The sequence below is a fragment of the Mobula hypostoma genome, chromosome 6, assembly GCF_963921235.1.
Source record: "Mobula hypostoma chromosome 6, sMobHyp1.1, whole genome shotgun sequence".
In the NCBI taxonomy this organism is placed as follows: Eukaryota; Metazoa; Chordata; class Chondrichthyes; order Myliobatiformes; family Myliobatidae; genus Mobula; species Mobula hypostoma.
Genome location: NC_086102.1, coordinates 76,671,429 through 76,696,700, shown reverse-complemented (window position 1 = coordinate 76,696,700; position 25,272 = coordinate 76,671,429). Strand labels below are relative to the sequence as shown.

General features: G+C 39.5%; 1 protein-coding gene across 2 annotated transcripts in view; it reads left to right on the top strand.

Moving 5' to 3' along the window:
• fancb (FA complementation group B) overlaps positions 1-24,869 on the top strand; it is a 31,340-nt gene extending 6,471 nt beyond the window's left edge. For both annotated transcript variants that reach the window (XM_063051031.1, XM_063051032.1), the window contains exons 3-9: positions 778-933; positions 1,416-1,514; positions 9,398-9,526; positions 10,204-10,370; positions 13,499-13,956; positions 19,742-19,970; positions 21,696-24,869. In XM_063051031.1, the coding sequence (XP_062907101.1) occupies positions 778-933; positions 1,416-1,514; positions 9,398-9,526; positions 10,204-10,370; positions 13,499-13,956; positions 19,742-19,970; positions 21,696-22,134 (1,677 nt within the window). In that variant the 3' untranslated portion in view covers positions 22,135-24,869. The remainder of the gene's footprint in view (positions 1-777; positions 934-1,415; positions 1,515-9,397; positions 9,527-10,203; positions 10,371-13,498; positions 13,957-19,741; positions 19,971-21,695) is intronic.
• Positions 24,870-25,272: the final 403 nt, after the last annotated feature.

Below are 25,272 nucleotides of genomic sequence, written 5' to 3'. Positions count from 1 at the left end.
CTTAAACAAATGCAGTGACAACTTCTGCTGTTGAAGAGTGTTGCTTTTCCAAAGAAATTAAGAATTACTGCAATAGGTGTGAATGTAAAGTGTCATGAATTTTTGCTGAACTAAGCTGTTCAAAACAATATATATTCTATGACTGGGATTCAGTGAAGCATTGATAAACAAAAAGTGACAATCTTTGCCTTGATAACACTGGATAACAATTTTTTTTAGTGTTGCTTCCTCAGAATTTTTTTTTGTTTATGAAAGACCGCCTGAAGCTGAACACAAATACAATTAAAGATTATTTGTATCACGTAGGGATTTGGAGAAATTAACTTTTATTGAATATAATGTGTTTAATTGCATGATGATATTGATGCTTTGTAATAGCTCAACTAAGCTAAAATTGTATTGGTGATCATTTCCAGCACCTGCAGATTTTCTCTCGTTTGTGATTGCATTACAGTATTAAAGTTTTGTTTGTCATCTTTGCCAAATAAGGAAAGAATCCGAAAGTGGAGATGGGTGGCATGATAGTCAAAGTGACTTCATTGTAAAATGATTTAGTTGCCTGGCCAGAACAGTACAACATTTGTCAAGTTATTTGTACTCCTTGGACATTAAGATTCCATAAGTAAGAATGACTGATTTTTTTAAAAACAATTTCTGCAATTTTTCAAATAACGTGCTTTATGTTGGTGATTTATTGGTTTAAATAGCAGTCCCTTGGATAATTGCATGAAATTTAAGATGCATTTAGTTATATGAGTTACCTTTATTTTACTTTAGGTTGTTGCTGTTTGGGAAGACATATGGTCAATACAGTTGGATGATTTCTTGGGTATTGGGACCGAGCAAATTTTATTGTTCCCTAGGGGATGTTCCACTAGTGAAAATTGTCTGAAAGATTTTATACTGACTGACCTCGGCGAATATAGCTACAGAGTAAGTTAAAGATCTCTTATTTTAGAATATTTTTGCTATTTTCTATTAAGCTTACTCAATCTTCAGCTCCCTGTTGCCTTCTACCCTTCATTTTTACACAAAGTTCAAAGAGCTACGCCTGTGTTGCAAAAATGTGGTAGATTTAAACATTTACTCCATGCCATGATGATGGCTACTCAAATTAGCAAACTATTAAAACTGACCCTTCGAATATTTTCATTTGAGAATTTAATAAGTTACACAAGACTTAAAGTATTGTCTCTTGTCGAACATAATTATGTATTATATAATGGAAGTGGGCTGAAGGCATCTTTCAAATTTTCCATAATTCCTTATGACGTAGAAGAATTAATGCATAAAAGTAACTCAGTTTAATAAGTTTGCATGTGTAGCAGGTTCACAGAATTAGGAAATGGGGTATTTCTTGACATTTCCACTTCCACAATCTTCTAATCCTTTTTAAAAATATTTTTGTGATTTAGGCTAACTCTGGGCTTGCCGAAGACAAAATAGTGCAAATTAATAACACAGCAGATGTGAACCGTCACCACACAGTTCAAGCCCTGGAGGCAAGGCTGCAGGTTTGTAATTTTAAGTAAAATATTTGTGTTTGAAAGATGTTCAGTATTCCGGGATGCTTATTTGAATTGTACTTGATAACAATGAAAACTTGAGTCAGCAGAGGACATTGCTGTTCCAGACACTATAATGTAACATTGGGATCTAGTCAACACACACAGAATGCTGGAGGGACTCAACAGGTCAGGCAGCATCTATGGAAAAGAGTACGGCTGACATTTCGGGCCAAGACCCTTTGGCAGGACTGGAGGAAAAAAAAAGTGAGGAATAGATTTAAAATGTGGGGCAGGGAAGAGAGAAACACAGGGTGACATGTGAAACCTGAAGGGGGAGAGTGGAAGTAAAGAGCTGGGAAGTTGATTGGTGAAAGAGGTACAGGGCTGGAGAAGGGAGAGTCTGATAGAAGAGGGCGAAGGCCATGGAAGAAAGCAAAGGGGTGAGGAGCAGCAGAGGGAAGCAATGGGCGGGTAAGGAGATACGGTGAGATAGGGAAAAGGAGACTGGGGGGCATTACCAGAAGTTTGAGAAGTTGATGTTTATGCTATCAGGTTGGAGGCTACCCAGATGGCATATAAAGTGTTGTTTCTCCAACCTGAGTGTTGTCTCATCACGACAGTGGAGGGGAGCATGGATAGGCATATTGGAATAGGAACAGGAAGGGGAATTAAAATAGGTGGCCACTGGGAGATCCTGCTTTTTCTGGCGGCTGGAGCGTAGATGCTCAGTGAAGCGGTCTCCCAATCTCCCAATATACAGGAGGTCACACTAGGAGCACCAAACACAGTATATGACCCCAACAGACTCAGAGGTGAAGTGTCGCCTCACCTGGAAGGACTGTTGGGGGCCTGAATGGTAGTGAGGGAGGAGGTGTAGAGGCTAGATGCAGGTGTCACACTTGTTCTGTTTGCAAGGATGAGTGCCTGGAGAGAGATCAGTGGGGAGGGACAAATGAATACAGGAATTACGTAGGGAGCGATACCTTTGGAAAGCAGAAAGTGGGGGGGTGGGAAAGATGTGCTTGATGGTGGGATCCCATTGGTGATGGCGGAAGTTTCAGAGAATTATGTAATTATGCGCTGGACTGGAGACTGGTGAGGTGGTAAGGACAAGGGGAACCCTATGCGTGGTAGGGTGGCGGGAGGATGGGGTGAGAGCAGGCGCACGTGAAGTGGAAGAGAAACAGTTGAAGGTAGTGTCGATGGTGGAGGAAGGGAACCCCCTTTCTTTGAAGAAGGAGGACATCTCCTTCATTCTGGAATGAAAAGCCTCATCCTGAGAGCAGATGTGGCAGAGACGATCGAATTGAGAGAAGTGATAGCGCTTTTACAAGTAACAGAGTGGGAGGAGGTATCGTCCAGGTAGCTGTTTGACTTATGCAAATGGATAACACAAGTAACTAAACAAATGTGGCAAAAGACTAATTTCAACAAATACTCTTCTTTTGAAATATCCTACAGGAGTTACTTAAAGGAATTCAAACAAAACCTACTCATGGTTCAAGAGAGGAATAGAAAATACTGCATTTATTTAGAAATAAAAAATTACCCATATGTTGTCAAATAAGATTAAACTACATCTCTTTGACTCCTGTTTAAAAAAAAATACAGATTAAACTTCTCCATTTTTTGGAGATGTAGAAATTTCTACCTGTTAACTCAGCTTAGGTTTTGTTTTGGAATTGCATCTTTTCTTCAAAGAAACAGAGTAAAAGATTTCTGATTTAATTTCAGGATCCTGATTTAATGACATACGTGTAATTGTACACAATATAAACATATACTGTGTTGTTTAAAATACAGTGGATTCCAGCTAATTGGGTCATCGTTAATCAGGGCGGCTGCTTATTTGGGACAACTCTTAAAGAACAAAGATTCATCAAGATAATAACTGGGAGAAAGAGCTGACTCCCCGCCTCCCGGATGACCACATCTGCGCCAGGTGCGTTGATCTGCAGCTCCTTAGGGACCAAGTCAGGGAACTGGAGATGCAGCTCAATGACCTTTGTCTGGTCAGGGAGAGTGAGGAGGTGATAGAGAGGAGCTATAGGGGCCTCGGGAGACAGATAAGTGGGTAACAGGAAAGGGGAGGGCAAGAGGCAGATACTAGAGTACCCCAGCAGCTGTCCCCCTTAACAATAAGTACTCCTGTTTGAGTACTGTTGAGGGAGACGGCCTACCTGGGGGAAGCAACAGTGGCTGCACCACTGGCACGGAGTCTGGCCCTGTGGCTCAGAAGGGTAGAGAAAGGAAGAGGATGGCAGCAGTGATAGGAAACTATAGTTAGGGGGTCAGACTGGCGATTCTGTGGACGCAGGAAAGAAACATGGATGGTAGTTTGCCTCCCAGGTGCCGGGGTCAGGGATGTCTGTGATCGCGTCCACGATATCTTGAAGTGGGACGGAGAACAGCCAGAGGTCGTGGTACATCTTCGTACCAAAGACGTAGGTAGGAAAAGGGAGAAGGTCCTGAAAACATAGGTAGGAAAAGGGAAGAGGTCCTGAAAACATAGGTAGGAAAACGGGTTTAGGAAGGAATTTGAGAAGCAGGACCATAAAGGCAGTAATCTCAGATTACTGCCTGTGCCATGTGAGAGTGAGTATAGGATTGGACTGAGGTGGGGGATAATTGCCTGGCTGAGGGACTGGAGCAGATGGCAGGGATTCAGATTTCTGGATCATTGGGTCCTCTTTTGGGGCAGGTGTGACTTGTACAAAAAGGACAGGTTGCACTTGAATCCCAAGGGGACGGACCATTATCCTGGCGGAGAGGTTTGCAAAGGCTATTGGGGAAAATTTAAACTGGAATTGCTGGGGGGTGGGAACCGAACTGAAGTGATGAAGGAAGAGGTGGTTGGCTCACAAATAGAGAAAGCTTGGAGATAGTGCGAGAGGGAGGATGGGCAGGTGATAGAGAAGGGACGCGCTCAGACCGATGATTTCAGATGTGTCTGTTTTAATGCAAGGCGTATTATGAGCAAAGCAGATGAGCTTAGAGTATAGATCAGTACCTGGAGGTATGAAGTTGTGGCCTTTACAGAGACTTGGATGGCTCGGGCAGGAATGGTTACTTTGAGTGCCAGGCTTTAGATGTTTCAGAAAGGACAGGGAGAGAGGCAAAAGAGGTGGGGACGTGGCACTGTTGATCAGAGATAGTGTCACGGCTGCAGAAAAGGAGGAATTTATGGAGAGGTTGTCCACTGAGTCTTTATGGGTAGAAGTTAGGAACAGCAAGGGGTCAATAACTGTAATGGGTGTTTTTTATAGACCACCCAATAGTAACAGGGACATCGAGGAGCAGATAGGGAGACAGATTCTGTAAAGGTGTAATAATAACAGGGTTGTTGTGGTGGGAGATTTTAATTTCCCAAATATTGATTGGCATCTCCCTAGAGCAAGGGGTTTAGATGGGGTGGAGTTTGTTAGGTGTGCTTAGGAAAGTTTCTTGATACAATATGCAGATAAGCCTACAAGAGGAGAGGCTGTACTTAATCTGGTATTGGGAAATGAACCTGGTCAGGTGTCAGATCTCTCAGTGGGAAAGCATTTTGGAGATAGTGATCACAATTCTATCTCCTTTACCATAGCATTGGAGAGGGATAGGAACAGACAAGTTAGGAAAGCGTTTAATTGGAGTGAGGGGAAATATGAGGCTATCAGGCAGGAACTTGGAAGCATAAATTGGAAATGTTCTCAGGGAAATGTACGGAAGAAATGTGGCAAATGTTCAGGGGATATTTGCGTGGGGTTCTGCGTAGGTACGTTCCAATGAGACAGGGAAAGGATGGTAGGTTACAGGAATCGTGGTGTATGAAGCCTGTTGTAAATCTAGTCAAGAAGAAAAGAAGACCTTACGAAAGGTTCAAAAAACTAGGTAATATTAGAGATCTAGAAGATTATAACATTAGAAGAACGAAATTAGGAGAGCCAGAAGGGGCCATGAGAAGGCCTTGGCGGACAGGATTAAGGAAATCCCCAAGGCATTCAGCAAGTATGTGAAGAGCAAGACGATAAGACGTGAGAGAATAGGACGAATCAAGTGTGACAATGGAAAAGTGTGTATGGAACCGGAGGAGATAGCAGGGGTACTTAATGAGTACTTTGCTTCAGTATTCACTACGGAAAAGAATCTTGGCGATTGTAGGGATGACTTACAGCAGACTGAAAAGCTTGAGCATGTAGATATTAAACCTGCAGCATAATACAGGCCCTACGGCCTACAAAGCTGTGCTGAACATGTCTTTACTTTAGAAATTACCTAAGGTTACCCATAGCCCTCTATTTTTCTGAGCTCCATGTACCTATCCAGGAGTCTCTTAAAAGACCCTATTGTATCTGACTCCACCACCGTCGCTGGCAGCCCATTCCACGCTGTCAGCACTCTCTGCATAAAAAAACTTACCCTGACATCTCCTCTGTACCTACTTCCAAGCACCTTAAAACTGTCCTCCCATACTAGCCATTCTGATCAATGCCTCTCATCATCTTGCACACCTCTATCAGGTCACCTCTCATCCTCTGTCACTCCAAGGAGAAAAGGCTGAGTTCATGCAGCCTATTCTCATAAGGCATGCCCCCCAATCCAGGCAACATCCTTGTAAATCTCCTCTTCACCCTTTCTATCATTTCCACATCCTTCCTGTAGTGAGGTGACCAGAAATGAGCACGGTACTCCAAGTGGGGCCTGACCAGGGTTCTATATAGCTGCAACATTACCTCTCAGCTCCAAAACTCAATCCTACGATGTGATGAAGGCCAATGCACCGTATGCCTTCTTAACCACAGAGTCAACCTGCACAGCAGCTTTGAGTGTCCTATGGCTCGGACCCCAAGACCCCTCTGATCCTCCACACTGCCAAGAATCTTACCATTAATACTATATTCTGCCATCATATTTGACCTACCAAAATGAACCACCTCACACTTATCTGGTTTGAACTCCATCTGCCACTTCTCAGCCCAGTTTTGCATTCTATCAATGTCCCACTGTAACCTCTGACAGCCCTCCACACTATCCACAACACCCCCAACCTTTGTGTCATCAGTAAGTTTACTAACCCATCCCTCCACTTCCTCATCCAGGTCATTTATAAAAATCACAGAGAGTAGGGGTCCCAGAACAGATCCCTGAGGCACACCACTGGTCACCGACCTCCATGCAGAATATGCCCCATCTACAACCACTCTTTACGTTCTGTGGGCAAGCCAGTTTTGGATCCACAAAGCAACGTCCCCTTGGATGCCATGCCTCCTTACTTTCTCAATAAGCCTTGCATGGGGTACCTTATCAAATGCCTTGCTGAAATCCATATACACTACATCTACTGCTGTACCTTCATCAACGTGTTTAGTCATATCCTCAAAAAATTCAATCAGGCTCGTAAGGCACGACCTGCCTTTGACAAAGCCAAGCTGGCTATTCCTAATCATATTATGCCTCTCCAAATGTTCATAAATCCTGCCTCTCAGGATCTTCTCCGTCAACTTACCAACCACTGAAATAAGACTTACCTGTCTATAATTTCCTGGGCTATTTCTACACCCTTTCTTGAATAAGTGAACAACATTAACAACCCTCCAGTCCTCCGGAACCTCTCTGGTCCCCGTTGATGATGCAAAGATCATTACCAGAGGCTCAGCAATTTCCTCCCTCAGCTCCCACTGGCCTGGGGTACATCTCGACCGTTCCCGGTGACTTATCCAACTTGATGCTTTCCAAAAGCTCCAGCACATCCTCTTTCGTAATATCTGTATGTTCAAGCTTTTCAGTCCACTGTAAGTCATCCCTATAATCGCCAAGATCCTTTTCCATAGTGAAGACTGAAGCAAAGTATACATTATGTATCTCTGCTATCTCCTCTGGTTCTGTACACACATTTCCACTGTCACACTTGATGGGTCCTATTCTCTCACGTCTTATCCTCTTGCTCTTGACATACTTGTAGAATGCCTTGGGGTTTTCCTTAATCCTGAGTAAATGGAATTATAGAGGCATGAGAGAGGAGCTGGCTAAAGTTGATTGGAAGGAAACACGAGCAGACATGACGACAGAGCAGCAATGGCTGGAGTTTCTGGGGGAAAATTCGGAAGATGTAGGGTAGATACACCCCAAAGGAGAGGAAGTATTCTGAAGGCAGGCTAATGCAACCGTGGCTGACAAGGGAAGTCTAACAGAACTTAAAAGCGAAACAGAGGGCATAGAATAGAGCAAAAATTAATGGGAAGAAAGAGGATTGGAAAGCTCTGAAAAGCCAGCAGAAGTAAAACAAGCCATAAGGAGATAAAAGATGAAATATGAAAGTAAACTAGCCAATAATATCAAGGAGGATACCAACATTTTTTCAGGCTTAACATGTAAAAGAGAGGCAAAACTAGATATTGGACTGCTGGAAAATGATTCTGGAGAGGTAGTAATGGGGGACAGGAAATGGCAGATGAAATAAATAAGTACCGTTTGTATTTTGCATCCATCTTCACTGTGGAAAACAGTAGCAGTATGCTGGAAGTTCAAAAGTGTCAGGTGGCAGAAGTGAGTGCAATTGCTATTACTATGGAGAAGATACTTGGAAAGCTGAAAAGTTTGAAGGTAGATAAGTTACCTGAACCAAATGGACTGCACCCCAGGGTTCTGAAGGAGGTGCCTGAAGAGATTATGAAGGCATCAGTAATGATCTTCCAAGAATTACTCGTTTTTTGGCAGGGTTCCAGAGGGCTGGAAAATTGCAAATGTCACTCCACTCTTTAAGAAGAGGGTGAGACAGAAAAAACAAAATTATAGGCCAGTTAGCCTAACCTCAGTAGTTGGGAAGGTGTTAGAGTCGATTGTTAAGAGTGAGGTCTCAGGGTACTTAGAGACACAAGATAAAATAGGCCAAAGTCAGCATGGTTTCCTTAAGGAAAAATCTTGCCTGACAAACCTGGAATTCTTTGAGGAATTGACAAATAGGATAGGCAAAGGAGAATCAGTTGATGTTGTGTAATTGGATTTTCAGAAGTCCTTTGACAGGGAGCCACACCTAAGGCTGCTTATCAAATTAAGAGCCCATGAGATTATAGAAAAAATACTGGCATGGATAGAGGATTGATGATTGGCAGGAGGCAGAGTGGGAATAAAGGGAGCCTTTTCTGGCTGCTGGTGACTAGTGGTTTTCCACAGGGGTTGGTGTTGGTATTGCTTTTTATGTCAATGATTTGAATGATGTAATTGATGGCTTTGTGGCCAAGTTTGAGACAATATGAAGATAGATGGAGGAGCAGGTAGAGTTGAGGAAGCAGATTAGAATGGGCAGAGAAGTGGCAGATTGAATACAATATCAGGAAATGTATGATCATGCACTTTGATAGCAGGAACAAAAGTGCAGACTATTTTCTAAATGAGCAGAAATTTCAAAAATCTAAGGTGCAAAGGAACTTAGGAAACCTCAGACAGGATTCCCTAATGGTTAACTTGCAGATTGAATCGATGTTTAGGAAAGCAAATGGAATGTTATCGTTCATTTTGAGAAGGCTAGAATATAAAAGGATGTAATGCTAGCAACACACACAAAATGCTGGAGGAACTCAGCAAGCCAGGCAACAGTAATGGAAATGAGTACACTTGACGTGTTGGGTCGTGACCCTTCAGCGGGAGAAAAATGTTCTACCCCTATGCTTTATCATTTATTCATATATCGTACTTTAATGTGTTACAGAATATATTCCTTCCTTACATACTTACTCAACTAAAGTCGCCTGAGCACTTAAACTTTAATTTGAGAAAATAGAGTTCTAGGGCAAATTTCAGAGTGCCAACATTGAATTTTGGATATCTTATATTAAATAACATCTTTGCATATAGAGCTGTTGTAATTTGCCCTCTCAATGTGGATATTTTTTGTTCACTCCTTTTAGTCAGGCTTGACATCTCTTAAAGAGCTGAAGCATCTGCTAAGAGCCAAAGAAAGAGTATTACTTCTGTCTTCCAAGGCCTTAATAAATCTTATTGAGGGAAAACATTCCCCGTTACCCAGTGCTGAAGAGGTAAGAAACTTACAGGCATTAACAACAAATAACGTATTAATGAGGCCTTTAGCTAATGGGTGAAATGTTGTACTGGTATCTTGTGTCATTCCATGAATCTTCATAAAGAATAATAAATTTAAATTGCATATTACAAATCCACCTCCAAGAGAACCACAACCGTGTCGTAGGGTTTGGAGGTTTGCGTGCCTCAAGAACCTGGAGAGCTATGTTGGTCAGAGTCAGGGCCTTGTGCTTTGACTCTTGATAGGGTCACCCATGGCAAAAAGGTCAAAGGATAGAGGCCAGACTAAGAGCAGTCTGCCAGTCCTCCAGATTCGGGGGTTCAGCTCAGGGCTAACAACCCTGACTGGCCAAAAACATTACTAGGGAAACAATAATGAAGAATCCTTCTATATCTGTGTGCGGCTAAGGACAGAAGGAGATGGAGGACCTTCATTGATGCCCTAAGCACCAATGGCGTTACAGGCAGTAAGTAAGTATTAAGAATCACACTGTGACTGAATTTGGAATTCTTTCAATTCATTTGCACAAATCATCAGTTGCAATATTTGTACTTCATCTGTTGCAGTTGTCAATTTATAATGGTTTTAAAGTATCATAATGAGGCTGTTTGTTGCAAGAAAGTAGAATTCAATCTGATCATTATTAGCAATAAAACCTCTGTGTCTCCATAGGAAGGTTTAGTTTCTCTCTGGCATGATGAGGGTACTGACCTACAGCTCTCCACAGAAAAGATTTCCTCTACCGATCAGACATTAAATAACCCAGTACAGAAGATCTGGCAACGTGTAGTAGATGACAGCTGGATAGTAGGAGTACAAATATCTGAATCCACCACACTGTAAGTAAATTTAGCAAAAGACGAAATCTGATAATCACCAGTGGCCAATGGAATTAAACTTCCTGGGAGTTAGAAAAGGATATCTGTAGTCAGTGGAAATGATTGTATTATGCATAGTTTCTTTTTATTTTATTTTATTACCTTACAATGAATTGTGAACACCTTGATTATAAAATATTACTAAAATATGTGTGACACAGTTATAGAGTTGCTATTTCACAGTTCCATCAACCAAATTCAATTTGACGCTGTCTGTATGCAGTTTGCTCATTCTCTTATGACTGGGTTTCCTCCTCCATCCTGAAGACATGCAGATGAATAGGTTAGGCATCTGTTAGTCTTGTGAGACCACGGATTTGAGCCTTGGAAGGTTTCCAGGGCGCAGGCCTGGGCAAGGTTGTATGAAAGACCAGCAGTTGCCCATGCTGCAAGTTTCCCCTCTCCACGCCACCGATGTTGTTCAAGGGAAGGGCATTAGGACCCATACAGCTTGGCCCCAGTGTTGTCACAGAGCAATGTGTGGTAAAGTGCCTTGCTCAAGGACACACACACTGCCTCAGCCAAGGCTCGAACTAGCGACCTTTGAATAGGTTAATTGGCCACTAAATTGCTACTTGTATATTGGTTAGCGGTAGAGTCAGCCTTGTAGTTAGTGAGAATGTGGAGAGAATTTTTTTTAAATGCGTTAACGTAAGATTAGTTAAAATGGCTGATTGATGATAGACCTGTTTCTATGCCTTGTGTTTCTATGGCTATGTGGATTCCTCCCAAATCCAAGAATGTGTTGATTGATAGGTTAATTGTCCCATGTAAATAGCTATTATTATGTAGAAGAGTGGAGTCTGGGGAAAGGGCATACAAAATGCTGGAGGAACTCAGCAGGTCAGGCAGTGACTATGGAGGGAAATAAACAGCCAACATTTCAGACCGAGCCTCTTCATCAGGACTGTAAATGAAGAGGGCAGAAGCCAGATCAGAAAGGTGCAGGAGGGGAAGGAGTACAAACTAGCAGGTGATAGGAGAGAACAAATGAACAGGAAGGAAAGTGGATGGAGAGGGAGAATGAAATAAGCTTGGAAGGGCAAGGGGAACCCTATCTTTGTTATGGCAGTGGGATAGTGAGGTGAGAACGGACGTGCAGAACATGGAGGAGATGTAGGTGAAGGCAGCATCAATAGTGCTGGAAGGGAAACACAATTCTTTGAAAAATGAGGGTGTACCAGATGACCTAGAATGGAAAGCCTTATCCTGAGAATAGATGCGACAGAGACAGATGAACAGAGAGAACGGAATGGCATTTTTCCAAGTGACAAGGTGGGAAGAGGTACTGTATAGTCAAAATAACTGTAAGAGTCAATAGATTTGTAAAAGTTATCAGTAGATAGTCTATCCTCATCTCTGCGGGCAGGGAAATCGAGGAAGGAGAGAGAGGTGTCAGAGATGGATTGAGGGCAAGGTGAAAGTTAGAGACAAAGTTGATGAAATTGATGAGCTCAGCATGGGTGCAGGAAGCAGCGCCAATGCAGTTGTCAATGTAGCATAGAAAGAGTTGGGGAGCATTTCCAGTGTAGACTTGGAATACGGCCAGTTCCACATAGCTGCTGAAAAGACAGACATAGCTGGGGCCCATGTGGGTGTCCATGTCTATATCTTGGGTGTGGAAAAAGTGGGAAGAGCCAAAAGGTAAATTGTTGAGGGTGAAAACCAGGTCCATGAGATGGAAGAGACTGGTTAGGTCTGTTGTCCAGAAAGAAGTGGAGAGCTTTAAAGCTTTTCGATTGGGGGCGTAGAAGTGTATAAGGTCTGGACATCCATAGTGGAAATGAGATGATCAGGGCCAGGGCATGTGAAGTGTCAAGATGTAGGTAGTAGGTAGGAAGGGACTGAACCGAAGGGGACAAAATAGAGCTGAAGTATGCGTATATGAGTTCAGTGGGGCAGCAGCAGGCAGAAACAATGAGCCTACCAGGACAGTCAGGTTTGTGGATCTTGGGTAGGAGGTTGAAATGAGCAATGCAGGGTATGGGAACCATGATGTTGGTGGCAGTGAGTGGAAGATTTTCAGAGGCAATGAAGTTGGTGATGGTGTGGGAGATAGTGGCCTGATGCCCCTTATTGGGGTCCTGTTCAAGGGGTAAGTAAAAGGAGATACCCCTTGTTGAGTTGCCATTTGGCTTCAGCAAAGTTGATCAATTCATTCTTCTTGGCTACAGATAGCAGAGGAATGAAAAACACAAATATTCTTGGTGGGCATTTCAAAAAAATGCCATTAAGTGTGCTATATTTAGTATGATTACTTGAGATTCTAGTTTTAGTAAGTGATATAATTCTTGAAAATTATATTTCTGCATCTTTTTTAATATACAAAACACTATATTCGAAGTATAATCAATGGTTGTAGAACACATAAAGACCTTTCTCGGTCCTGAAGAAAAGTTTTGGCACAAAACGTTGACTGTTTATTCATTTCCATAGATGCTGCTTGACCTGCTGAGTTCCTACAGCATTTTGTGTCTGTTACTTTGAAGCAGACCTTTTTCCATTCTGTGTCAAACCATTCTACATATGATACGTTACTAGAACAGAAGATATAAATATTATGTACGCGGTAAAAGCTCAGTTGTCCAGCTGCCAGGTAATCAAGCACAAGGGTTACTTGTTAGTCAGACCAACCACATTCTCTATTCTGCCTACAGTGCTGGCCTGTCTGTGCCTTAGTGCTGCTCCTGCATCAACCAAATCACTCCCTAGGCAATGTCTGTGTTGGCTTGGCAACTCCCTCTACGTTACCTTTACAAAGGTTTGGTTGCTCATTTTGCAAGATCAACTACTGAAGTCTGCCGGATTGTAAAATGCCAGTGAACTGAATTTATGCTGTAATAGATATTTTCAGTAGAAATTGCATAATTTCTGTATTTCCCCAAGTGTTCTCCTTCCTTCCTTATTGTTGTATGCTAAATATTTAGTTTTGTTTTTAACCTACTTAACAACAATAAAGACATTAAATATCAGTTTCTAAAGCACTCCAGTGAGAATTCAGACAGGTTGTTATGATAGAGCTGTTTCTTGAACCATCTTTTAGTGGTCACTGATTAATTAATTTGAACCTTGTGTCTGGTTCTTTCCAGAATATTTGATTCTGTGAGTTTGTCACTAGTGATGGATCCTGACCCTCTAAATACTACTGCAATGATTCACTCTCAAAGTAAAGTACTGAAGCTAAGAAAACCTGGAACATCATCATTACTTCCTCAATGTCCAGTAGAGCCTCCATTAAAGAAATCAAGACTGGACTTACAAGATACAAAAAATTTGAACAGCTGCCATATAGAAGATCCATGTTTTCAGATTTACAAAGATCATACACAGACCATCACAGTTGCAACAAATCTTTCTCCACTGCTGGTTTTCAGTAATATTCACTGTTCTGTGTTACTGCATGGTATGATGATGGGTTCTAACCAGAAAACTGAATTATCAAAAATAGAAAGTATCTCACCATGTGGGAAGGTATCCTTAAACCTGGAGGACACCTGGAATGAAAAGTATACAACAGTCTTAATGCAGAATCCTTCACTATGTACAGGTAACTTTAAAGTTTTTAAAATTGATATTAGTTTTTGTAAAAGTAAAGATTTTTTGTTATTTATTGAGCTGCCTGAAATGATTGACATTGAAAGGTCTTTCTTTATCTGATGGAAAAGGTTTGAGTGGTGGAGAAACACTGGCATGAGCAGGTTGGGCTACAAGGTGTTATACATTCAGTGTACTTTATTAGGGAACCCAATCTGCCTGCATCTACCTGTATACATAATTTAACAGCCTTGAAGTTTATTTATCAATTTAATGTCAGACTTGACAACTATGCATCAAGTCTCAAAAGTTGTAAATCAATTAAGAAGCTATTTTAAAATTATTGTCAAATTTCTCAAGTTTTAGTTTTACAGGCAATAATGGATACTGGATTATGTTAGCTAGCAAATGTCTGTATCTATACTTGCCCAGAATACCCATTATTTTGTAGACAAGTCATCCAGGGCTCCCATTTCTTTTTTTTAAGCTTGTTTATAAATATAAATTAAGATCAATCATGCAAACTTACTGTCCCCTGCATTTATAAAGTTTGTCTTCAGTGTGAATATATTCCCATTCTTCAGGAAAGTACACTGAAAAGTTGCGTACTTCCAAGAGGTATCATTTCACCATAGGGCCACATTCATGATTATTTTACCTGAGAGGTCAAGTTTGAACCCTTCCCTGTCTAATAATAAAGAGTGTGCAAAACTGATACTTTCCTCATTCATTAGTTGGATAAGGTAACCTGTTTTCACAGTCAAAATAAATTGGAATTGACAACTTTGTGTTTCCCATAAGTATTAATTTAAAGTAACATTTATTTAGCAGTTGATTATTAAATTGGAGACTAAATGAAACAGTATTAAAATATGTCTCATTATATATTTGCTTCATCTCTAAATATTTCAATTTCATTTACAGTAGAATAATTTCTGATTTCTGCTGTTAGCCTAAAACTAGTGAGCTAACTTGTAAAGCACTTGATCAACTTCATTAACATCCACTAATATGTCATCAGTTGGTTGCAGATTTATCTTTTTTGTGGCTTTTGTCATATATTTCATAACATGCATCTCGAAAAGACTGCATTTTATAGAACTTCTGTTGCTTGAAGTAGACTTGAAAATTTCCCCTTCACTGAGCAAATTATCTTTCTATTTCCTTTCATTGTGTCAATATTGAACATGTACTTTTTCTCTAATAAAACAAATCAATTTGAAATCTTGGTACAGAAAGGATTTTAAATAATTTCATCTATGTCAGGATTGAAATACCTTAGCTTTTACATTTATTTTTAAAAGCTTCTAACTGACCTGTAATAGGAAATACATCAGTACATAATACATAAATATGACTGTCTAGAGTTGTACTTATTGATAATTTCAGTAACCATGTAGAAAAGAAAACAATTAATATGAAACCATTTCTTTGACTGGAATTTTGTACAAATTTTGCTCACGATTTTCACCATATGTGGCTGGAGATGGAATTCACAAACAATATTCTGTTATATTTTTATTTGATCATCTGAGAGTTAAGTTTAAGACTTTGTTCACTGTGTTGTCTTCCGTTCTTAAATGTTTAGGCACTCAAGGGAGCAAGAGCAGCCTCCAATGCTCTGTCCGGAATGCCTATGAACTATTTTTTAAATAAATGTATGTCAATTTTTTGTTTGTTAATCATAGTGAATCTAAAACAGTGTGACAATGAGAGCATTAGTTAAAGGAGATTAGCACACATTATGTTACAGTTCTTTTTCTGAAAATAATTACATTGGTTCTCCTTCACCATTTTAAAAAGTTAAAATAAATCTTTGAACATCACTAACTCCCAATCTTAAATCTATTCCGATATTTTCTTAAATAATTTAAGCTCCTTAACAAGCAGTCATTGTGTAGTTTTTAGTTTGCATTTCAGGAAAATGAAATATTTTAACTATTTTTAAACCAGTAGCGAAAGTGACCTTCATCTTGTTATAGCAGCTAATTGGGGACTTTATTGTTTATAAGGAAAATTTGTAATCATCCCTGATTTAATAGCATTTCAAATAGTTGTCATTACATCTCTTTTGTTAAGGAGCCTGACCAATGTGTTAGTTATGGCTTTGTTGAATGTACTTATATTTTATAATAGGTTGTGAGTTCAAATTAAAAAAGAAAGCAGTTTTGACTTTTTAGTTAAGTCATAAAACACCGGTTTGTCCTGATCCAAGCACATAGGTGCAGTCTATCTCAAAAATAATTCTTTAACCATGGATTTTGTCTACTCTTCCTACTGTCTCGGAACAACAGCCAACATAATTAAAGACCTCTTCAATCTGAGGCATTCTCTCTCCTCCTCCTTTTCATTTGGCAGAAGATACAGCACCTTGAAAACGCACACCTGTGAGCTTAAGGACAATTTCTCTGCTGCTGTTATAAGACTAGTCAAACTTCTTGTACGATAAAGAAGAATTCTTGATCGTGCAAACCACTTCAACGTGGCATTTACACCTTATTATCCAGCTGCACAGCTCTTTCTAACTGGGATAGCCAACTCGCATATCTGCAAATGGCTGGGGCTGTCTCGGTGTTTTCAGACACTGACCTCTTCGGGAAGAACATGTTGCAGCCGCCACTGAGATCCATCAGCCTGGGGTACATGCAGGACAAAACTCCATTGGTCATTGAGCTGAGGGAGTCCATGAACCCGCTGGTGAGGAGTACCAATCCCCTAATCCATATTGACCATAAATGGAGAGTTCAAGCTGAAGAAGATCAGGCCATACAGAACAAATTAGAATACTGTCAATACTACTACAGTATTATAAAACTGGTATTAGTTCCTAATAGATATCAATGGAAGAATTTATTGCTACCATTTTCTCTTAATTGACTGTACATGAACCAAATCAGCGCAGACACCTAGTGCAGATAATGGACTGCCTTCATTGCCTTCCTGCATGGTCAAAGTAAAAAGGAAAATGATAAAAAATCACTGCTTTTTGAGTCAGCCCAAATGGATAACATAACACAAGCATATGCAATGGATGCTGTAAAAACTGTTCACGCTATAATGTCCATTGGCTGTTTCTGGCATCGTCAATTATGCTTGAAACCACAGTGAGCAAAACAGTTCTGAATTGTCATAGTGTTTATTTCTTGCCAACTATCAGTGACAAAAATCACTGCTTTTTGAACACAAACACATGCAACTGACACTTTAAAAACTGTTCACTCTAAGCATGGTCTCGAGTCTTAACAGCTATGCAAGTGCACACGACTAGCACTAGTTGAAAACTGTTCAGCAACAGTCTTTCAAATCTATCAGTTTATATTATCTACTTCTGATTAAGTGAAGTGAATGAAGCAGTAAATGATAAAAGCATGTGTAGTGATATGGTTATTATTTCTACTGCTATGCTGTGACATTTTTATTTTAGCAGTTTTCTGCAAAAGCATTTTGCTCTGCTAGTAAGAATGTTTTGGCTTTGGCTAAAGATAGGAGTCATGTTGTCCAACTTAGGAATGTTGTGTCAGCCATTTGGGGTCGTCGTGGTACTTATAACTTACTGCCTAGTGGGATGTCATGGAACATTCAAGGGGGCTGGACAGGATCAGATTCTGGAGGACAGCAGTCCGGCGTCTTCCAGCAGGGCTGCAGAGCGGGGCACAAGGGAAGGTGCAGAATGGTGCTTGAAGGAGAGAGCCCATTGTAAGAAGTGCTTTATTTAGACAAATAGTTCTAAGGAGGAAGTGACAATACTCCTGAGTTAGCCAGTTCATTCAAGATGGTCTTCACAGGAAGTTTGAACTGTGACTGGTGTCTTTCATGCAGAAATGGGATCAGCATGTGAGTAAAGTGATACACCCAACTACTCCTGAAATGAGCTCCAACATTTATGTGCACATTGGACTGGTTTAACTGTAATGGGCCTTTTTATTCTTTACTTTTCCTGTTAACTGTTTGATAAAGTTGAAAAATTGGTAAATATACTCTCTGTATAATTTTATGTTGGTGTACAATCTGTCATTTCTTGGTGACCTATCATCCTGTATGGGGCAGTATTTACACAGCATTCACGACAACCAATGCTCCTTAACTTTCATCTTCACTTTCCTATTTGGTTGAACCCCAAATCATGCTGACTCGAGCATATATTGCTCATGAAAGGTGGCTTTCTCACCGCTGAGTCATGTGGCGGTTAGCAGAGTTAGCTAACAAGCAAAGTCTGTATATGAGCCCAGTGAGGGGTTGTGCATGAAATGAAAGAAAATAAGATGTTTGTAAATAAAATTTAAAATCTAGCAGCATTGTATAGTCTGTTAATGCACAATAGTTTTCATGATTTTTCAAAAGAAAACAAAATAGATTGAGACTGATTAATGTATTACCCTCATTCAAATGCACAGTGTGCATCATTTTCTGATTGGAAAATGAACCTTCAGCTGACAACTAGAATTGCTCTAGGACCTTTTGGCATAGTGGTTAAATTCTGATTCATTTTATCTAAATTACTTCAGATGCATTACCTGTTTAAACAGCTTCAGTTTTTGTAATTAATGCAATGATTTTTTACTTCACCTTTTTGTAAACTTTCTGTCCTCCCAGATGAGCCAAAACAATTTTCAAATGAAATACAAAAAGTGAGGTTTATTCTAATAGGAAACAAAATCCAATTTTAAATAATCCTTGGGTTTGGCTATGATTTAGGTTTTATGAAACATCACTTATAAATTAGCTGTGTTACTGCTGCTATTATCCTTCTCAGTAAGACTTCTCTTAGAAAAACACTGCCTACTGTTGTAGATATTTTACACTATTGTAAATTTTAAATAGGCCGTGTCATGAGCAGTGTTGTTTTCTTACGTTTTGTTACTGTGCAGTGATTAACTAACCTGGCAGACTTATGTAAAAAATTCTACTATCTGATTAAATATTTCTGTCAAGCTCTCTTACAGTTTACAGAATTCGGTATGCCACATTTTCAGGTTAAGCTTTCATGGAATAACTATTTAAATATATTGATAAAATACAGTGGATTCTGGTTAATTGGTAAATAATTAAAAAGGTAAAAAAAAGTAACTGAATAACAAATGATGTATTTAAATGAAATCCAAAACAAATTAGCACACTTCCAATAGCACTGTAAAATTGTGTATTAGTTCCTAATAGTTATCAATGGAGGAATTCATCCAATGTAGGCAATGAACAAAATAAGTGCAGATAATGGACTGCCTTAATACAATATTATTGATAATTGCATCCTCCAAATCTTCATTTTCATTATAACAATCAAGATGATTATCAATGCCTTCAAATTCTTCACAGTTCCTAACTTGCTGAAGTAGTGAAATCATTTCATTTTTACTTCCAGCTGTTTCTGGCATGTCCAAGCCTCATTGCATGAAACTGCAGTGAGTAAAACAGTTCTGAATCGCCCTACTGCTTATTCCTTGCCAGCTATCAGTGACAGATACTACTGCTTTTTGAACACAAACACACGCAACTCACGCTATTTTAAAAACTGTTTGCTCTAAGTACAGTGAGGCATCTAACAGCCATACAAGTGCGCACAAATGATGCTGGTTAGAACATGTTCAACAACAGTCTTCTGTCTCATTTAAGCAGCAGACTGGCCCAAATAAACAAAGGAAATCCCAGCTATCTTCTCAATTGTTCTTTATAAATTGTCCCAAATAAACAGCTGCTCCGATTAATCAATGGCCCATTTAACTGGAATCCACTGTATTAATCATGCATTTATATGTCTGTCCCTCAGTTTATTCACTTGAATTATATTTTTATTTCCTTAGACGAGGCTGCAGAAGACTTTTATGCTATTATAGCCGCTTCCCAAAGGTCATTCTTCAGAATATTCTCCCATGATTATACACTTCCTCCAGTGAAAGATTGGCTATTAGGTCCAATGCAATGTGAGCCTCTGAAAATCTATCCAGCATATTGGCAGTGCTTAAAAATGGGGTTTCTCCTTAACTGGCATCTCCAAAATCCCTTTAAAGGAATTTTAACAGTGATATGGAGGTAAGGTTCAGTGAGATTTTGTTTTCTACAATAGTACTTAATAATATTTCTTTCTCATTTGCTTTTTATTCTCAAGTAGCAAATTTGCCGTAATAAACATGTTACCATGCCATTGAAATGTTCAGAATGATTTTATTGCTACACCAGCAATACAGAAATTTGCAGAAATAAATTATTTCATCATTGTAGATTTTTTTGCACAGTTGCAATTTCCTTTTAATTTGTCAGGGAACGCGTTCCTTAAAACAACACTTTTGAAAAGTCAGAATAAGTTATATCAAATGTAATTATACACACAGTGGCCGCTGAGTTTATGTTTGTGGTCTTCTGCTTTTGTAGCAGAAGACCTTCAAGGTTTGACGTGTTGTGCATTCATTGCTGCTGTTCCGCACACCACTGTTACAATGTCTGGTTATATGACTTACTGTTACCTTCCTGTCAGCTTGAACAAGTCTGGCCATTCTCCTCTGACCTCACTTATTAATAAGGCATTTTTACCCACAGAACTGCCACCCACTGGATTTTATTTTTGTTTTTCACACCATTCTGTATAAACTCTAGAGACTGTTGTGTGTGAAGGTCCCCTGAGATCAGCAGTTGCTAAGATACTCAAACCACCCTTCTGGCACCAACAATCGTTCCACAATCTAAGTTACTTAGATCACATTCCTTCCGCATTCTGATGTTTGGTCTGAACAACTGAATCTCTTGAACATGTTTGCTGCCGCACAATTAGCTGATCAGCTATTTGCATTAACAAGCAGGTGTAGAGGTATACCTAAAAAAGTGTCCACTGAGTATAAATGAAATTCTCTTATACAGTATGAATGATTTTAAGGAATTATTGTCATTATAGGATAAAAGCTCATTTAAAAACAGCATTCTCTTTTAATGTAAGATTTCCTCAGTATTGAAATGGATGTTGAGTAATCTTGGAGATTGGGGCTGAATTACACCTCTTTTGACAAATGAAATACAGCACAAGAATTTCTGGTATAAGACTGAAATAAGCTTTCCCCTTTTGATCCTTTGTTTTTAATGTTCACCAAATCTATTAATAAAATAAATAATCCCTAGTAAATAATGTTCCTTATTCCTCAGATACCTGTTCTTTAACTGCAATAGAATGTACTGCTGTCCCACACAAAATAGGGTTTTTATATCAACTGTTTAATTTCACAGTAGTCATTGAAAAAAAATTGAGAATCCTTAATACCGATGTAATAGGTTCAGTCATGCACCCTTGTGCTGTCTTTCACTTGTTGAAAGATTGTAATTCAGCCAGTTCATCTCTCCAAGATGATTCAACGTCTATTTCAATACTGAGGACATTGTACGTTATAATAGAATGTTGTTTTCAGCTGAGCTTTTAAATTGTATTTATTTGTTCATTCAGGTGCATGCATAAAAAATAATCCCATGATATCTTGAAGAGGAAGACGGCATTCTCCTGGGGTCCAAACCAATATCCATCCCTCAGCCAATGCCAAAAAAAAACATTTATCTCATTTGCTGCTTGTGGGATTTGGTTGCAGATTAGACAGTGTAAAACAACAGTGACTGCACTTTGATAAAAAAAAATGTATTGCATTGGCTGAATAACATTTTGGAATCTCGAGATATTGAAACAAGTTATATAAATTAAGCTTTCTTTCTCTACTTTCAAGAATAAATTTTCTTCCACCTCTATCATCAATTTATAATTTTCTGATTTTATTTTCCTAGGAATAAATCAGTTTTGCTGACGTTCCTTCGTAGTCTTATTGAAATCCTTACACAAGGTTGTGAAATAACACACATGAGTGCTGGAACTGAAGACCAAATGACAGACGTTTTGGGACATGATCTTGAACAAGAGGCACTGGCCTTCAGAAATCGCATTATTTCTGCAATTGTAGAAGCTGAGAATGAATTCACAATGAGAGCTAAAGCAGAGAAAAAAAAGAACACTTTTCTTAGCACTCCTCTGTTAGACAGTGAGGCAAAATTACGGGAGTACAGAGAGAAGTTCAAAGTCGAACAAGAACAAAGTATTTTGGGGATGAACCTGTCAATCACAGTTCCTCAGTACAGAGAAATAACAAAGGAGCTGACTAACATGCAGCTGAACACTGATAGCTCTGCATGGAGGCTCAGTAGATTCCACACTTCATTTTCTGTTTAATAATTGAGATCTAATTTCCATGAATTCAACAGAGAAGTTAATTTGATTAGACAAAAAGTGCATATTTCTTTCATCCTTTCTGCTGTTTTCATCCCTTGAAATGCTGTTGTAAAAAGTCTTTGTCCTGTCTCCAGAACAGTTTTCATGCTCATGTAGAGCTGTGTGCGTTGTTGTCAATATAACAAGCTTCTCTATTTAGTTACTGCTTTGGAAATGGGGAGGTCGTATGAGAGGTTGGTAATTGAGGAAGATGGTAGGAGAAACCTAATTGTTAATAGGTGTTAAAATACTTTTTTTTTTAAATTGTATTTTTGTCTTAATATATATTGTAGTTCCTGTTGGAATTATTTGCATCAAAGATACAAATGCTACATCAAAATTAAATTTCAATTCTGTTTAATCCTTTCTATTCTCAGACATTATCAAGTATACAATTTAGAGTATTTATTGGATCAGATTGTGCTGATCCAGGCATATGCCTTGCAGTAACTATTATCTTTAACTCTACTAACACTCTATGTATTAGCAGCACATGGTTTCCAGTGTACATTTCCAAATACCTGTGGTCGTATACTGGTCATTTCTTGAGGTTCGGTAGACCGCGTATGGTAACTGTGTTTCAGGTAGAATGAACTAAGGTCCTGCCAATGGATTACTTTACAGGTTTCTGTCAGAAGGCCTCTTCAGTCCTTCCAATATAAGTAAACTAGATTAAACCAAAGTTGGAAATTCCTTTAAAATGAGTTCAGCACAGAAATCGAAAGTGCAGCAAGTCTGTAGAACTGTTCTGGCAAATTGTGTCAACATTGCTCTCACCTTTTCTTCTACAAGCACTTTGCTGGTACCAACTGGCAGCATCTCAAGAAGTTAAAACTTTGTTGTGTAACATTCCAAATACGTATATACAGCCCATGATATATCGATCAATACGAACCAGGAGTTGTGGAGGCAGCAGTAATTTTCTCTAAACTCACATTGTCTGAGTGACGGTCAGTTCATCAATGAAGTCTGGTTGCCTGGAGTAATTAGATTGCTATATAAAAAAACACAATGCTTTTAAGGCTAACTGCAACCAGACTCTGATTAACTCTGTCCGGATAGTAAGACATAGGAGCAGAATTAGGCTATTTGGCCCATCAGGTCTACTCTGCCATTTGATCATGGCTGATTTATTTTCCCTCTCAGCTCCACGCTCCTGCCTTTTCCCCGTAATCTTTGATACCCTTGCTAATCAAGAACATATTAACCTCCGCGTTAAATATACCCAATGACTGAGACTTCACAGATATCTGTAGCAATGAATTCTGCAGGATGAGTTCCTCATCTCTGGTCTAAAGGGATGTCCTTGTATTCTGAGGGTGTGCCCACTGTTCCTAAATTTTCCCAATATTGGAAATACCTTCTCCCTGACCATACCACCAAGGCTTTTCAGTATTCAGTAGGTCTCAATGAGATCCACCCTCATTCTTTTACATTTCTGTGAATATAGCCCCAGAGTCATTAAATGCTCCACATATGCTAACCCTTTCATTCCCAGAATAATTCTCGTGAACCTCCTCTGGACCCTCTTCAATGGCAGCACGTCTTTTCTTAGATAAGGGGCCCAAATTTTCTTACAATACTCTCAAGTGCCTTCCTTTCTACCAGCAAGCTGTAAGTTAACTTTCAGGGAATCATCCACTAGGTCCCTCAAGACACTTAGCATCAGCCAATCTGTCCTTGCTCCAATCTCTCCTGAAATACCATGGGCTCTTATTTTGTTAAGTAGCCTCATGTACACCACCTTGTCAAAGGGTTTTTGAAAAGCCAAGCAAGCAACATCCATTGACTCTCCTTTCTATCCTGTCTGTTATTTCTTCAAAGGTTTCTAACAGATTTGTCAGGCAAGACTCCCCTTCATAAAACCATGCTGTCTTAGGCCTATTTTATTATGTGCTTCAAGTACCCCAAAGCCTTATTCTTAATAATGGACTTCAGCATCTTGCCAACCACTGAAGTCAGGCCAACTGGTATATAATCAACCTTTCTTTTGCCCCCCTCCCTTCTTGAAGAGCGGAGTGACATTTGTCATTTCCAGTCCTTCAGAGCCATTCCAGAACTAGAGATTTTTGAAAGATCACTACCACTGCCCCCAAAATCTCTTCAGCTACCTCTTTCAGAACCCTGGGGTACAGTTCATCTGGTTTCCAAGCACCTTCTCCTCAGTAATAGTGACTGCACTCACTTCAGCCCCCAACACTCGAAGTTCTGGCATGCTGTTCCATAATGAAGACTGATGCAAAATAGTTTTTGTGTTCGTCTGCCATTTCTTTGTACCCCATTACTACCTCTCCACCATAATTTTTCAGTGGTCTGATATTCACTTTTGCTTCTTTTTATTCTTCATATATCCGAAAATACTTTTGCTGTCCTCTTACATTGTTTGCCAACTTACTTTCATATCTTATCCTTTCTATATTTATTGCATTTTTAGTTGCCTCTTGATTTTTAAAAGCTTTCCAATCCTCTAGCTTCACAGTAGTTTTTGCTGTATTGTATGCTCTGTCTTTTGTCTTTATACTGTCTCTAATTTTCCTTATCAGCCACTTTTCTTATCCTCCCTTTAGAATGCTTCTTTGAGATGTATTGTTCCTGCATCTACCAAGTTACTCCTAGAAACTCCAGACATTGCTGCTGTAATATCTCTAATGTCCCCTTCCAATAAACTTTGGTCAGCTCATCTCATGTCTCTGTTGTTACCTTTACTCAGTTGTAGTACTGATACATTCAATTTTAGTTTCTTCTGCTCTAACTGCAGGGCGAATTGTGTCGTATTATGATCACTACCTCCTGAGGCTCCTTAATCAAATCTGGTTCATTACACAACATCCAATCCAGAATTGCTTTTTCCCTAGTGGGCTTGAACACAAACTGCTATAAAAAGCCATTTTGTAGGCATTCTGGAGTTTCTTTCTCTTGCACCAACCTGATTTTCCTAATCTACCTGCATGTATTCTATGCTGTTGTATTCTATGAGCAAGACTTGCCTGTCTCCCAGCACGCCAGATACAGCAGCCAAACCAAAAGACTGCTTGAATTTCCGTGTGGACTGAACTGCTGATTCGGAAAAGGAAAATATTGGAGGTGTGTGTTTCATGA